Source organism: Trichoderma citrinoviride (assembly GCF_003025115.1).
Source record: "Trichoderma citrinoviride strain TUCIM 6016 unplaced genomic scaffold BBK36scaffold_17, whole genome shotgun sequence".
Lineage (NCBI taxonomy): Eukaryota > Fungi > Ascomycota > Sordariomycetes > Hypocreales > Hypocreaceae > Trichoderma > Trichoderma citrinoviride.
This window is the reverse complement of record NW_020194725.1, coordinates 109972-125438: the sequence shown is the minus strand read 5'-3', so window position 1 is coordinate 125438 and position 15467 is coordinate 109972. Positions and strand designations below refer to the sequence as shown.

At 53.2% G+C, this 15467-nt stretch overlaps 4 protein-coding genes across 4 annotated transcripts; 2 read left to right on the top strand and 2 right to left on the bottom strand.

Moving 5' to 3' along the window:
- Positions 1 to 1643: 1643 nt before the first annotated feature.
- Positions 1644 to 4462, top strand: BBK36DRAFT_148076 (hypothetical protein; the record flags this gene model as incomplete). Its single annotated transcript, XM_024897554.1, has 5 exons — positions 1644 to 1778; positions 1847 to 2263; positions 2334 to 2433; positions 2490 to 3052; positions 3116 to 4462. The coding sequence occupies 5 exons, from the start codon at positions 1644 to 1646 to the stop codon at positions 4460 to 4462; spliced, it is 2562 nt and encodes an 853-aa protein (XP_024745653.1).
- A 3381-nt stretch (positions 4463 to 7843) lies between these two features.
- On the bottom strand, positions 7844 to 8616 carry BBK36DRAFT_1184972 (hypothetical protein; the record flags this gene model as incomplete). The annotated part of the gene is made up of 3 exons (XM_024896421.1): positions 7844 to 7952; positions 8120 to 8308; positions 8498 to 8616. The coding sequence occupies 3 exons, from the start codon at positions 8614 to 8616 to the stop codon at positions 7844 to 7846; spliced, it is 417 nt and encodes a 138-aa protein (XP_024745652.1).
- Positions 8617 to 10563: 1947 nt separating this feature from the next.
- BBK36DRAFT_1163013 (hypothetical protein) lies at positions 10564 to 11319 on the bottom strand (the record flags this gene model as incomplete). The annotated part of the gene is made up of 1 exon (XM_024894491.1): positions 10564 to 11319. One exon carries the CDS (start codon positions 11317 to 11319, stop codon positions 10564 to 10566), a length of 756 nt encoding a protein of 251 aa, XP_024745651.1.
- A 1583-nt stretch (positions 11320 to 12902) lies between these two features.
- BBK36DRAFT_1129514 (phosphate permease) lies at positions 12903 to 14831 on the top strand (the record flags this gene model as incomplete). Its single annotated transcript, XM_024891745.1, has 4 exons — positions 12903 to 13423; positions 13512 to 13744; positions 13803 to 14381; positions 14440 to 14831. The coding sequence occupies 4 exons, from the start codon at positions 12903 to 12905 to the stop codon at positions 14829 to 14831; spliced, it is 1725 nt and encodes a 574-aa protein (XP_024745650.1).
- Between the last annotated feature and the right edge of the window lie 636 nt (positions 14832 to 15467).

The following is a 15467-nucleotide window of genomic DNA, read 5'->3' as shown; positions in this document are numbered from 1 at the left end:
CGAGTCCTGAGTAGCTGCATGTCTCGCATGTGCCTGAATAGCGTTACATTTGCCACTCTCCAACAATTAAAGTTTGCGAAACAACGGGCCGCCGTGTGTCTCAATTCAGACAACGAACGAATGTCATTCGGTTCCACGCCTGTTGATGCTGGCCTGGAGCTTGCTTGACTACAAGTTAAGTAGCGTGCTGCCAAGAGAGTTGGTGACGACGACGAAGAGAACCGGGGTTCTTGGAAGGTTTCGGGATACTGTGTGGAGGCAGTTCGTGTACTTAAAGCACAGCCCTGGGATGTTTATCACGACAGGCATGACCCTTGGCTTTTGGGTGACCGTCCTCGTATGAGCAGTTTGCGGGCAGCTCTCACACCGCGAAGGCAGGAAAGGCTCCTGTTGGACAAAAGTAAAAGAATATGAACAGAGAGGAAGAGAGGATATGATGCGATAGCATGGATGTAATCGTTCATGTATGGTAATCGCGGCTGTTGCACGTAGAGCACTTGGTTCGCAATTACGGTTGCATTGTCGAAGTGGTATTCCGCAGTGCCAGGATTGCACTTATCCCATGCCTCTGGCGGTATGCACGAATCCTCTTTTGGGGGCCGATAGATAACGTTGAACCAGTCGAGGCGCATCTTACCACCAGCTCGCCGTCCGGTTGAAGCTTCAAAGCCTGACCACCTCCCTTCGACCTGCAGGTTGCCATCGTATCACGAGCAGGAATGACATTACCCTTAGCACCACTGTTGCTGCTTGTGGCATGTCATAAGAGGGAAAGCTGCTATGGTGCCATGGCCCCGGCTCGACCATGCGCTTACACCAAGCCGGCCGGTGTTGGCTGCGTGCATTTGCTGTTTGTTGGTAGGTGTTCTCGTCACATTATCCCTGAATGAACGAGTCCCTGTTGACGATGACTTCACACTATGGTTTGCCTACAGTACTGGCGATATCTCAATTTCATTCAACTCAATACCTGTAGCCAGCTGTTATTCGCAAGCAGCTTGATCGGCGCTTTTCAGAACCAAGACATTACAGGCTGCGTTCATCCTCGTCTCACTCCATGTCTCAACAATTGAAAGCAGACGTAACTCTCGCCCTGAAGTACTGCTTCCCAGGTACACAGTGCGCAACTGGCCATCACATGGCAGCACCAGCACATTAGCAGAAGCATCTCCAGGTCTGCCGTGGCGCTAAGCATCGTTCTCGGACTCCAGTCCGTAGCCTCCACCAAACTGCCTCGTTTCGGGCTCGTGCCGGGCCCTGTCAAGTGATCAGCGTCGTCCAGTGGGTGAAATAGCGGAGAGGACCCTTGTGGACAGCATTGGGAGGTCGAGGCGCTGCTGAACCGCCTCAGCTGTCCGTTGGAGCGTCATCATTTAGTCGCCGACGCCAGCCTCGAGTCTTCTCTCCGCCTTTCTCCTCTTCTTCTTCCATCATCCTCTCTTCTCTCATTGAAGAGGGCTCAAGACCTTTTCAGTCACTGAGTTTGGTCTTCTTTACATCTGACAAGCTTACAGCGGCGACATCCCTGAAGTCGTCTGCTTGCCCGCCCCGCAGGCCGTTTGCGCTGCTGTGGGAGCTTCATCTAAGCGACTCACGTCGACTTTGCGTGTTTGTTAGCTCCCGATTCAGAAGATCCTCCCACGATGGCGACGGCAACGACATCTTCGGCTGCGGCCACCTCGACCGCCGTCCGGGTCGCGCCGCAAGGCGGTGTCTTGGAGGGGGCCAACCCGTCCGAGTACGATCCCAAGAACCCTCTCACCATTTTCATCATCCAGGTCAGTTAACCAGACCCCCCCGTTAAGCGTTGGCATGTTGTCGTGGTGACTGACCCAGGCGCATACAGGTCGGCCTCATCGTCATCATCTGCCACATCCTGCATTGGCCTCTTTCCAAGATCCGCCAGCCCCGAGTCATTGCCGAAGTCATTGGAGGAATCATTCTGGGGCCCTCGGTGATGGGCCACATCCCCGGATTCAAAGACGCCATCTTCCCCGCTGCTTCGATTCCCAACCTGACTCTTGTCGCCAACCTTGGTCTGGTCCTCTACTTGTTTATGATTGGTCTCGAGACCGACGTTCGATTTCTCCTCAGCAATTGGCGCGTCGCAACCTCGGTCGCTTTCGCTGGTCTGGCCCTGCCATTTGGCGTTGGCTGCGGTCTCGCTTGGGGCATATACAATGCCTTCCGCGAGGATCCCGGCATCAAGCCCATTGATTTTAGCACCTACATGCTGTTCGTCGGCATCGCGGTCGCCATTACCGTATGTCTTGTTCCTGCTTGTCCACTTCGCCCGCTGTCCATCTCGTGAATCTAACCTCTGACATTTCTAGGCTTTCCCGGTGCTCTGCCGTATTCTGACCGAACTGAAGCTGCTCGATACCCCAGTCGGTGTCATCACTCTGTCAGCGGGCGTTGCCAACGACGTTGTTGGTGAGCATCGGCTTGTTCTCTTACTGTTGTTAAACGGCTATTGACAACCCTTGTAGGATGGATTCTGCTGGCTCTTTGCGTTGCTCTGGTCAACGCCGGACAGGGCATCACTGCGCTTTACATTCTGCTGGTGGCCATTGGCTACGTCATCTTCCTTGTCCTGGTCGTCAAGCCTGCCTTGCGATTTGGTCTGCGGAAGACCAATAATATCGAGAATGGTCCTTCTCAGAGCACCATCGCGCTTATTCTCCTCATCGCCCTCACCTCCGCCTTCTTTACAGGAATCATCGGCATCCATCCCATCTTTGGCGGTTTCGTTGTCGGTCTGGTCATCCCGCGTGAGCATGGCTTCAACATTCGCGTCATTGAGAAGCTGGAGGATCTCGTCGGTTCCATCTTCCTGCCGCTTTACTTTACCCTCTCTGGTCTCAGCACCAACCTGGGTCTTCTCAACACTGGAACGGCCTGGGGCTATGTGTTTGCTACTACCTTTGTCGCCCTCATCACCAAGATCATTGGTGCGTCTCTAGCGGCTCGACTCAATGGCCTCGTCTGGAGGGAGTCCTTTTCTATTGGTGTCTTGATGAGTTGCAAGGGTCTTGTGGAGCTTATCGTGTTGGTAAGTTGATATAGAACAAGACTTTGACAACGACAGCTGTACTGACATCTATTCTCCTGCCAGAATATTGGTCTGCAGGCACAGATTCTGAGCGTCAGGACGTTTACCATCTTCGTCGTCATGGCTCTTCTCACCACCTTCTTCACCACCCCAGTCGTCTCTTTCCTCTACCCCCCTTGGTACCAGAAGAAGATTGCCGCTTGGAAGCGCGGTGAGATTGACTGGGACACTGGTGCTCCAATTACGCAAATCAGCGTCACTCCTGGAACAGACACGTCCACCCATAGAGTCAGGCGGCTGCTCGTTTACCTTAGACTGGACAACATGCCTGCGCTGCTTAACCTCCTCTCGTTGTTCGGAAGCTCTCATGCCGCAGAAACCCCAAGCGGAACGTCGGAGGAAGGCTCCAAGAGGAGTCATGAAGACGTATTCAAAGGGCCGGTCCGAGCTCACGGCCTTCGGCTCCTCGAATTGACGGATCGTGATTCGTCCGTCATGACGGTCGCCCAGGTCGACGAGTACACCAGGCACGACCCCGTCGTCAACATATTCCGCAGCGTCGGCCAGCTCCACAACATCTCAGCATCTGGCGAGGTCGCTATTATGCCAGAGGACCGCTTCGCTGATGCCCTCGTTTCGCGATCTTCCAACATGGGAGCGGACCTACTCCTGATGCCCTGGACCGAGACCGGCAGCATGGGAGATGCGCAGATTATATCTTCCGCGGATGTTGAAGACAGGCTTGCGTCCAACTATCTGTCGTTTGTCAAGTCGGTTCTTCGCTCCATCGACCACAACGTCGGCATCTTCTTCACACGGAGCCGAGACGATGTCAAGACAGGCAAGAAGGAGGGCCAGGAGCAAGCCAGGCTTCGCCGGCAATATTCGTATGATGTTTCTCGACGCGAATTCCCAACCGCCCCTCTGGTGCCGCAGGCTCACAACATCTTCTTTGTCTATTTCGGAGGCCGCGACGACAATTTTGCTCTTCGTCTGGTTCTGCAGCTTCTCGAGCGCGAGCGTGTGACTGCAACAATTATCAACGTTTCCGAGCTTAGCGAGAAGTCCACGTCAGCGGGCGACAACATTTTTGATGCAGTCATGGCCAAGCTTCCCAGGAGCACATCTTCTCGTATCAAGGTGGAGAAGCTTTCCGTCGCTCCTACTGTGGAGGAGCTGCTCAACCTTGCCAACGCCGCTCCCAGCGCCAACGAATCAGACATTGCAAACCCGACCTTGGTTGTCTTGAGCCGCGGCGGAAGCATCAAGTTGGACGAGGGCAAGCTGGCGAATAGGCCAAGGGAGGATGTCCAGAGCTGTTTGGGTACACTTGCTGCTCACTTTGTTGCCAGCGGCGTGACGACGGATCTGCTGGTTGTGCAGGCCAAGTTGAACGCTGCTTCTTCATGATGGATATGATGACCTGTTATGTAATTTTTGGAGTATATGTATGTAATTGTCTGGATAATCTGCATATATGGGCTGGTGACCTGACATTTATACCTCTACGATTTGACGATTGGCTACTATCATGTTATGTTCGTACTTATATTGGCCACTTTGTGTGAGTAATATGTACTGTGGCTATAGTGTATAGATGATAGCAACACTGTAAAGTGATGAGTTAGGGGTGGGTGTCCACATCTATCTTTTGCTTCGTAAAGTAGCGACTGGATTCTTTACCTCAGCTAGAAAATTGCGCGTTATTTGACTTGCCACATTTGAAAAAAGCATGTCACGCGGGTACAGGTAGGTTAGGACTGAGCTGCGCAATGGAAGGATCGATTCTGAAGAGTTTGCAATTGTCTTGAGAGACGATATATGATTATGGATTGTATGTCTGTTTACGGAGAAGAACTCAAACCTATGAACCTGGCTCTAGGAAACTATAAAATGAATAGAAAACGAAAGAAAGCGGCGGAGACTTGATATCCAACCACACAACAAGGACTACTGGGTAGTCACTGGCGGCGATTGATGATGTCTAGACTTACGGAGACCACGAAGCAAAGGCCTTTCACCGCCAAACGCAAACACCGTCAGCCCCGTCCGGCTGAGGTTGTGGAATTTCGATGTTCGGCATGAGAAAGAGACCCCTAAGGACTTGAAAACAGCCGTTGAGCCAGAATCTGGATCCCGATGAAGACGAAGCTGAGGAAAACGCCGTCCTGGCTAGGGCCATCCTGCGGCTTGATGTAATGACAGCTTGGTGTACCGCTGGCTCTTTGGGGGGCCAGAGAAGAACGTCGGTCTTTCCATCAGCGAGGAGTGAAGTTTCGAACATCTGGTTTGTTATAGATTCTCGCAGAGGAGCATCAACTCAAGTCATGTAATATTTGTTGAGGAGAAATGCGTCTCATTATGTGGAATGTTTGTATAAGTGTTCGTTCGAGATCTTTGGGATTGCTTGCATGAGTTGTCGCTTCGAGCATTGGAAACTGGCCGACAAGCAGACGCGTATCTATTATTTTCCCGACACCATTCTGATTAGCGAAATGTCAGCAAAGGGAAAGAAGAAGGATTGCCTTGGACGCCCACAGACTTTACCCTCTTTTGCTTGTGACGCATACTTGCCCCTATTCGAACCGTCGCCGAGAAGACATATCGCTTAAGGTCTGCCCTCTTCAGAACATCTCTCTTAAAAGGGGGCTGTTGCTAGGGGATGTCATGAGACGCTTTGGAGGCCGATGATGGAAGGTCTCGCGAATTCGACGCGCACAGGGGCTCGTTGAACACCTGCCTCCGACGTTACAACTCCAAGAGGGAGGCACTTTCCTGGACGGTAATCAGGAGAGACAGCGTTCGTAGCTTGAAGTTTAGTTGTGCAATTCAGTCATTTGAATGAGCCCCTACATCTTCCTAGAAGAGTTGTGTATTGCTCTGGATTGGATCGGCCATTTCAAGAGTCGGCCTTCTCTGGTCTAAGGGACAGCCAGCAAGCGAGCGTCGAATAGGTAGCTTTGCTAAAGTGAAATAGAGGAGAAGAACAAGAGACCGACAAGGCACAATGGCTCAGAGTCCGTTGTAAGAGTCTGGTATCTGCCTTTCTACACCTTCCGGAGCAAAGGGCTTCTGAAGAGATAGTGTGCAAATGAGTTGGACGGAGATGCGGTGAAAGAAGAACCAAGAGCCCTCTGCCCCCCCTGAGACGGAAGGGCATGTCTTGAGAGGGACTGATATTGGAGGGAGGGACAAGGCCAAACGGATAACGCGCTTGGGAGGGAAATTTGTGTCCAAGTAGGGCACACAATGGGATACAGAGAAAAGGCTCTATCTATTACCGCCGTAATTTGCAATAGGGGGGGGGGGGGGGACGCGAGGTAGCAACTACACAGCTCCCTCAGGATGGAGCAGCACTTGATTTCGCCTCTATCCTCTCTGATCGAGCAGCGGATATTCAAGGAACTGCCCTTTCAGGAAGTAAAACATCACAACATGCGGAGCGGTGATTATTCCAAGTCTGGAATTTATGGTATTGATTCTAAGAGCCGCGCCATGCCACGGCGATGAATCCATCCGAGGCCTAGACATGGCGAGGGAGTGAGAGAAACGGATTGATTCATAACACGCCAAACGAGAGAGAGAGGCGTGAAATTTTGAGTTTTTTTTCCCCCGTTCTCCCCTTCTTTCGGTCGAAGCTGCGTCGACGTGTAGGGGCAACCCTGGGTGGGCGCGATGGTTAGCCCTGGTGTTTGTCTTGTCATAACAGAGACCAAGTATCGCTGACGAACCCTCTGCTCACAGTGTGTATGAGCGATATACGTTCAGGGCACTTGTGGCTTGCTGAGCTGGGAATTCCCCAATTCCCATTATCCATTATTTACATACTTCTTGTTTATTCGGCTTTTTTAGGCACGGCACTAAACGCGGAACAAGGAGCCGGGAAGTATGGGGATCGGCAGAGGGAGTGAACAAGTTGCTAGATGCATAAATACGGAGTCTGTGATTGGGCGAGAGGATGCCAGCAGTTGGTCAGGGTCTTTTTGCATTAGTTCCACATGCAGTAAGTTGGGACAAAGCAGAGAAGACGTTGGATAATGGGCTGGTTTGAGGCTCTCGGATTATTGAAAGAGGGGGAAGAGGAGACCGGGCTGGATGCGAGTTACTGGGCGTGCAGCTGGTCATCCTACGTCACAGGGTGCTCGGTTTGGTTTGGCTGAGGAGGCCTCCCTCCGTCCTGCTATCTTGTGAGCAGAGCTGTGATATAGTATGAGGCATTTGGATTTGAGGCCGGGCAAGGGCTGTGCTGGCCGGTTTCCTGTCTGGTTTGTTGCGGTGAAGGGCTTCGCTCTTTTGGTTTAACCGTGTCTGGACCGGTCGATGTGCCGTTGACTGGAATGAGGAGCTGGTGCTCGTGTAAGTCGGGCAAAGTGGTGGACTGGTGGACTTGTATTGGTGAACATTGTTACTCCATGTCTGTAGTTTGGCGGCTTTCGATACATGTATTTTATCTATAGGGCAGTCTATACGTGTAATTGATATACGCCATTGAGTATACGCGGTAGTTGTAGAGCTGCTCGTTTGCCTGCGGTCTTGCTTCTACATGATGCCACGGGATACATGTATTGTATGAGATGTATAGAAAAGCCTGCAAATACATGCAATTGTACGGCTTATACACGTCGCTGTCCTGCATGCTGACCGCTCAATGTTTATGTGAAGCAGCATAATGTATCTTGGTATAGAACAGCATACGAAATACTACATACAAACGGCCGTAAAAGTGGTAGAACAAGAGAACACTTCGCTCTGGGGACCAGCCGGTGGAAGCTTGCCCGCTCTCTGCAGCCCTTACGCCATGCCCGTCAGCGACCCCCAGCTCGTACCCGCGACTTTGGCGAGGTGGAAGCCCAGTGCCGACTGGCGGGAGTCCGCACTGGCTGGACCATTACGCACGAGGCTGGAGCACTGTAGCGTGTAGCTGCATATTTGCCCCCATTAGCGCATATCCCTGCGTCTCGTTGCATATGCCTGCAGCAGAACCTTGTAAGTCCTCGTCCCCTGTCGAACCGGATCGCGGCCACGCCTCGCCTCAATCTGGCATGGCAGTAAATTGCCTCCCCATACTTTGCCATGAGCTTATCACAAAGCGAGGCCTTGGCATCTGGTGTAGGAACACGCCCATGCCCCCCCTGAAGCGAGTTGCAGAGGGACTCGACGAGCTGCCTTTGGCCTCCTCCTCTGGTCTGACGTCTGCCTTCATGCTCCTTGGAGGAACACGTCCGAGTACGAGTGGCACTCTGAACTCGTCTCGGTCTACATCAACACGAGAGATTACGAGGGATTTGCAGCTCAGACACGTCAATCACGCATAGGGTTACTACCGCAGACATGGAGAGAAAAGCAGCTCCCACACTCCACATGGCATTTGGTCTCAGGGCACAACCTCCAGCCCTAAACCCCCAAAAGCGGGCTCGGCAGCGAAGCCATCTAGTGGCCGCTAACTGCGTCCTTCGACTTGGGTAGTGCTGCCTGCTCGGCCTATCACAGGCATCGTTGACCAGCAAGGGCGACGAATGCAGCAACAGGAGAAGACGGAGGGTCCCGAGCGCAATGCTTGGCATGGTGGCTGATTGCGTGCATGCTGAAGCCAGAAGATTCATGAGTCCTATATGAACTACCTAGGTACGGCTTGGAGTGCCTCTATTCTCTGCTTTCAAACTCTTCTTGGCATTCTCTCTGCCCACGCTGTTGCCGAATTGCCACCTGGGACGTGACCTTGGCACTCTACTGACAACAGCTGAGACTCTTGCCTTCTCTTCTCAAAACCGACAGGCCAATACAAGAATGGCCTCAGCTCTCCATACCATCACTCACTGCAAACTCAGCAGCCACGCGGCTGTGCCAGTTGCGCCGACAGCCATGCGAGTACGTCCTCTGCCAGCGGAACCAAAACGTCAGCCTGCGGGATAATTCCAGGGCATATTGTGTCAACCACGGACGCCAATGTTCTAGCGCTAAAACAGCCCGTTCGATATTGCGCCACTTGTCAAAGTTTTCTTTGGCTGCTCTATCCGTTACGAGAGAAAGTTGTCTTGATGCATACCTTAGCCAGACCATGCTAAGACGGCATCCACCAAATGGACCACGGCAGGCGGCGGCTTTACGAGACTTGGGACATGTATTGATCCTATCACGCTTAGATGCCAAACCCGAGGCATCAAACAAGTTTCAAGGTTTAGGTAGGTGGGATGGGGCACGCGAGGGATATTTCGTCGTATCCATTCGGCAGCCGCTCCGACAACCATCGTGGAAACAATTGGGTAACGATTTCCTTTATGTACGGGGAACTGTTTCGCTTAACATGGCTCTGGGAACCCGCTTCGGATCTTTTACTAAGGTGTCTCTAGTAGAACTCGAGCTCTTCTGCACGTAATTTACTGAGTACTACGTGGTTATTGGTGCTCGGTCGAAGGAGGTGAAGACCCCTCCACAGACCTTCCTCCTTCTATCGGACTCCGCGTTTCATTCTTTGTCTATTGTTGCAGTCTTGTCGAATATACTGATGAAACCGGATACTCATCATGTCAGACGATTGATTCTTCGGCCTATTGCGCCGCAACTGGCTGCAACGGTCGAGAGACGCATGAGCTGAACGTCTGTTCCAATGTCCGAGACGTCAAGACCAATCCCTTCACAATGTCCAAAGCTTGCCTGACATGATAACAACCTTGATACGACGTGGAAAAAGAGGCCACGAGGAAATAATCAGCTTTTGCACTTGATAGTTACCGTCGATAGTGTCGCGTCTTGAGTAAGAGATGGTGTGGGTACCGCCAAACCAGCTCTCAAGCAAGACACGTGGGTGAGCTACCAGACCCCAAGATGGAGACTGACCAAAAGACCCCGTCGACGCCCGCAGCCTTGGCCGGAAGTCTGATCCGGCGATTCGATATTGTGGCTGCCGTCGTTCTCCCACGTGCTGCAGCTCTGGGTTTGCTTGGCTGTGTCGACTGATCCTCGCCACCACCATCTAGCCTTTGGTTTTCATCCTTTTCCAAGAAGAGAGGCCTTTTGATGCTCTAACGAACGCGGAATTTGTCTAGAACTCGAACGATGGAGAGGAAAAAGAAGAAAAAGAAAAGAATAAAGCCGGGAATGCGCCGGATATGTCGTCTTTGTCTGAGAGAAGATATCGGCATGCTAGTACTCCCATCGCCAAGTGTCTTGGCCGCCATAGCGCAACTATCTAGCCGCTGTGTCGCATGCCTAGTTGCTAATTGCTAGATTAATGAGCCGTGCAACGTGCTATACGGGTTTGATTGACGCCTTGTTAGTGCCGGTGATGTTCGCGCTGTAAGGAATGAGAGAGAGACTGTGCAAAGAAGCATGATGGCAATATACGAGTAGTCGAGCATCACTGCCTACCTACATGTAGTATGTAAATTTAGGGAGTCACTCTGCTGAAAGGTTGCCTTTCCCGGTACTTTGAGGAGTTGAAAGCGCAAAGGTCATTACTATTATTTCTATACTAATATTACTATATTACAAGATGCCTGGGCAAATGCGCTCTATTCCGGGTTTCCATGGTGGTTCAATGCTTGCCTCAACGCATTGGCGGCCTTTTGCTGGCGCCTCTTGAAGGGTCGAAGAAACATGCCGGGGAGCGGATGTGTGCTGTTTGGGTGGTTCGGGTCAAACTCGACGCTGGCGTCCGGGCCGAGCGCACGGTATGTCGTCTGAACGGCGAAATGAAGGAGATCAGAGCCAACGCCAATGCCTCGGTATCGCAGCTTGGTGGTCCAGGCGCGGATGATGCCTCGACCCTCTTTGCCGGCCTGAGCGCCGCCGCCCTTCTTCTTCTTCTTTAAATCCTTCTCATCTCCCTCCAACCTCAACACCAGGACCCCGATGACATCTTTGCCATAGACTGCGGCAATGACAGTGTCTTCCCTGCCGTCGGGCCCGGTGATGAAATCCCTCCACCGAAACGACTCCGCGCGCTGAATGTATCCCGAGGTGTAGAACCGAACAAACGACAGATAGACGATGACGACGCCGGAGAGCATCGTCATGACGGTTCCGTATCCGGCGTGCTGGTACTGGTGATAGGTCCCGGCGCACATGGCGAGCAGGCCTGCGAGGCACAGCGGGTGGAAGATGATGGCGGCCGAGGCGGTTTGGCGCTGCTGAGCGATGCTGTCGGCGACGAGGCGCAGCGCCTCCTGCTTCTCGCTGTCGTGCGTGACGACTCTGTACGAGAGCGGCAGGACGCCGTCTGGCGCATCGCTGGCGGCGTCGGGGCCGTTGTTTGGCTTGTCTGCCATGGTTTGGGTTTGCGTGTGCGTGGTGAGTGACATTGAATGTGAGGCTCAGTTGCGAGAAGCTGACTGAAGAAAAAAAACAGATGCGCCCCTCGGTTGTGCTGCTAGTGCTGAGAATGAAGGGATGATTCGAGTACGGGAACAAGCTGAACTAATTCGAACTGATGTATTTTCTCTTTCCCCCCTTCTCACGGTTGAAGAATGGGCAAACGGAGTATTACAAAGAAAAAACTCAGACTCAGAGTCAAGGTAAAAATCAACCTTGAAAATAAAGCTACTCACTGCAGCCGGGGGCAAGCCATGGGCTGACAAGACGCAAGGGTGGCGGTCCCCTATGGCTCTGCGTGAATTTGGAACTGATCAGCAGCATGCACGATGAAATGCCTTCACAGCATTGGATGATCACGCCGTCTTGCAGCTGAATCGCAGGCAGAAACCCGCAGAGGCTCGATGCGAGCACGTGGGAGGATGCAGGCATCGTGCGCGGAGAGGCTTCAAGTGAGGCTGGAGATGGAAGTGGACAGAGGGCCGAGCAGGCGAATAGGGCTTCAGGACGGATCGGATCCGGGGGCCTCATCGGTGTCCCAAACGGGCAACCGAACCGGGGCCGCCCGCCTCAGGGACAGGTTCGGTCTCCAGACTAAGGACGACGGCGCGGGTGGCCGAGGCACAGGGCTTCACGATCCTCAGCTGCACGTCGTTCAGGGCAGGCCGGAGTCAATGGCTCTGCTGCAGAACGTGCCGCGATAGCCAGGACCCATGATGGCGTTGGACGGTTCTCCAGAAGCCCGCTGAAAACATTGATGGCTGCGTCGACAGGCGGCCGGAGGAGATTCCCAGCTGGAGGATACCATTTGATACTTTGAGTGTATGCAGATGCCAGGGTGGAGCGATGCAGGCCCCGTATCAGACGGCTTGATCGAGGCAACGTGCTGGGCCTGCCGCTCGCCATTGGTCGATCCTCCACAACCACAACCACCACCACACGATATCGCCCATGCTCTGGGGCTTCTCTTCATCATCAGCCCGACAAGCATCTGCAGCCAATGGCCAGTCCCAGATAGCGTCAGGGTGCCTGATCCTCTGTTCTGCCCTGTCCCTGCATCTCCGTTTGAGGCTGCACTCGCGTCTGCGATTATCGGTTTGGCCCGCTCGCAGAGGCAAGTCTGCAAGCCACTAATGTGCGACAAATGGTGCTATACTGACCCCTTCGGTCGTCTGGGCTGGGAAAAGGCTCCGAGGACTCGGTCCATGATGGGCCAAGTTTGCCTGAAGAAGATTAAAATTAACCCTCCTTGAGAGCAGACGTGAATCGTGGCGGCCCTGGTACTGCTGTATATAACACCCCTGGGCCTGTCGGTAGCCATTGCTTGGGTTTCTTCTTTCCTCTTCTCTCTGTTGTCTTGTTTTCTCAACAACAGGCGTTCAAGACCCCCCTTGTCTTGTAGATCTACACTTCTTTTCGGAAAAGGGTTGATATAGAGCTTGTGTTGTTGTCCCTCCTTAAACCTTATCTACTTCTCCTTCTTCTTCTCTTCTCCTATTCATCATACAAAAGCATAAAGAACCCTTTTCCAGCCTTCACAATGGCTTTCGGAAAGACTGCCGGAGGCAACAGTGCCTACCACAACTACAACAATGACTTCCTCCACGTCCAGGATCTCAACGAGCGCCGCCGCCTGGCCCTCGCCGAGATCGACAAGGCCCCCTTTGGCTGGTACCACGTCCGCGCCATCGTCGTTGCCGGTGTCGGTTTCTTCACGGACTCGTACGACATCTTCACGGCCTCCATGTTGACCATCATGCTGGGCATCGTCTTCTACCAGGGCACGGGCAGCATGCCCACCTCGTCCGACAGCGCCATCAAGCTCGCCACCTCGGCCGGTACCGTCATCGGCCAGGTTGGATTCGGTATCGCGGCCGACTTGGTCGGTCGTAAGCGCATGTACGGTCTCGAACTGATTGTCATCATCTTTGCTACCATCGGCCAGGCCCTGACCAGCGGCTCTCCTGCCTGCGATGTCATTGGCCTCATCATCTTCTGGCGTGTGATTATGGGTATCGGTATTGGTGGTGATTATCCCCTCTCTTCCATTATCACTTCCGAGTAAGTCTTCCGTGCTCTATCATATTGCCCTCTCCCGGAAGACTAGAGGGGAGAAAAGGGGCCCCTTCCTAACACAATACTATCACAGGTTCGCTTCAACCAAGTGGCGTGGTGCCATGATGAGCGCCGTCTTTGCCATGCAGGGTCTCGGCCAGCTCACTGCTGCCCTCGTCATGCTGTTCGTCACCCTCGGCTTCAAGGGCTCACTGTCCTCTGCCGCCTCCATTGCCGAGTGCAGCGGTGTCTGCCAGCTGGCCGTCGACAAGATGTGGCGCACCCTGATCGGCTTCGGTGCCGTTCCCGCCTGCATTGCCCTCTACTGTAAGTGAATCACAATATTTGACAGGTTCTTGGATGGCTCTCTGACCCTGTTTGATAGACCGTCTGACTATCCCCGAAACCCCTCGTTACACTTTCGATATCGCCCGCGACGTCGAGCAGGCCGGCGACGATGTCAAGGCTTATATGACTGGCAAGCGTGAGGGCCACCCCGACGAGATTGCCCGCATCAACGCCTCCAAGGCTGCCCAGGAGAGCCTCCAGGTGCCCCGTGCCAGCCTGAGCGACTTCTTCCACCACTACGGCAAGCTCAAGAACTTCCTCGTCCTGTTCGGCACCGCCGGTTCATGGTTCTGCCTCGATGTCGCCTTCTACGGTCTCTCCCTGAACAACGGCACCATCCTCAACGTCATTGGATACTCCACCAAGGGAGTCGACGACGTCTACGGCTACCTGTACAACACCGCCGTCGGCAACATTGTCATTGTCCTTGCCGGTGCCGTTCCCGGATATTGGGTTTCCGTTGCCACCATTGACATTCTCGGCCGCAAGACGATCCAGTTCGGTGGCTTCGCCATTCTGACCGTCCTCTTCATCGTCATGGGTTTCGCCTACAACCACATTAGCTCCAACGGCCTCCTTGCCATCTACGTCCTCGCCCAGTTCTTCTTCAACTTCGGTGAGCATTTATGAGCAGTATCAGATGTTATATCGCATGATAAGCTAACAAGATACAGGCCCCAACACCACAACCTTCGTCGTCCCCGGTGAGGTGTTCCCCACCCGCTACCGTTCCACCTCGCACGGTATCTCCGCCGCCTCCGGCAAGATCGGCTCCATCATCGGCCAGGGCGCCATCGCTACCCTCCGCACCCGCGGCGCCACCAAGGACAACGCCGCCCCCTGGATGGACCACGTGCTGGAGATTTACGCCCTGTTCATGCTCCTCGGCTGCTTCACCACCATCTTCATCCCCGAGACCGCCCGCAAGACGCTCGAGGAGCTCAGCGGCGAGGACGACTACGCTGTTACTCACCACGACGAGGAGGTGTCCCACGGTCCTGGCGTCGACTCCGAGGTCATTACCAAGATCTCTGCCGACGGTGAGACTCGGCCTGTGTCTCCTTAATTTTGGGGTGTAGGGCAGAACAAAAGCGTGATGGCGTTGGAAAGTAGGAGGGAGGGATTTTGTTTATTTGTTGAGATTTAGGCTCATGACGAACTTGCATGTGCATATGAGGCCTATGGTGTTTTTTTTACATATTGATGAAGGATACCACTCGTTATATATGCCCTTCACGCGCTACAGTCTACCAAAGTTTGAAAGAAAAAAAGAAGCAAGAAGAAGAGAGAAAATACCCAGGATTTTCCATAGTTGAATATATACTTATTTAATACAACCTAGTCATTCATTCCTTTCTCATAAAATCTTCTTTCTACTTCTTCTAGTTTATGTGTTGGGGGTTCTACCAGGAAGCCTTTGGACGGGTGTCATCGTGTCTTTTGAGTGTGTCTTGGCCGTCGGTCCAATGAAAAGGCCCGGAAGATGCCGAACAGGTGTGCGACAGCCTTCCCCACTCAGAGGTGCCGGGGTCCTGTTGTCGATGGGGTCACGATGCCAAGGGTGCGTGCGTTTGATGCAGTCGAGGATTTTGGGCGGGTGGATCGGATGGTATGTGCTCTTTTTTACGAGGATGGTAGGGCTGTGATTCTTTAGTTTGTGATAGAGAGGGGGTTTATTGGTAGGTTGGTGTGGTCTTTGTGA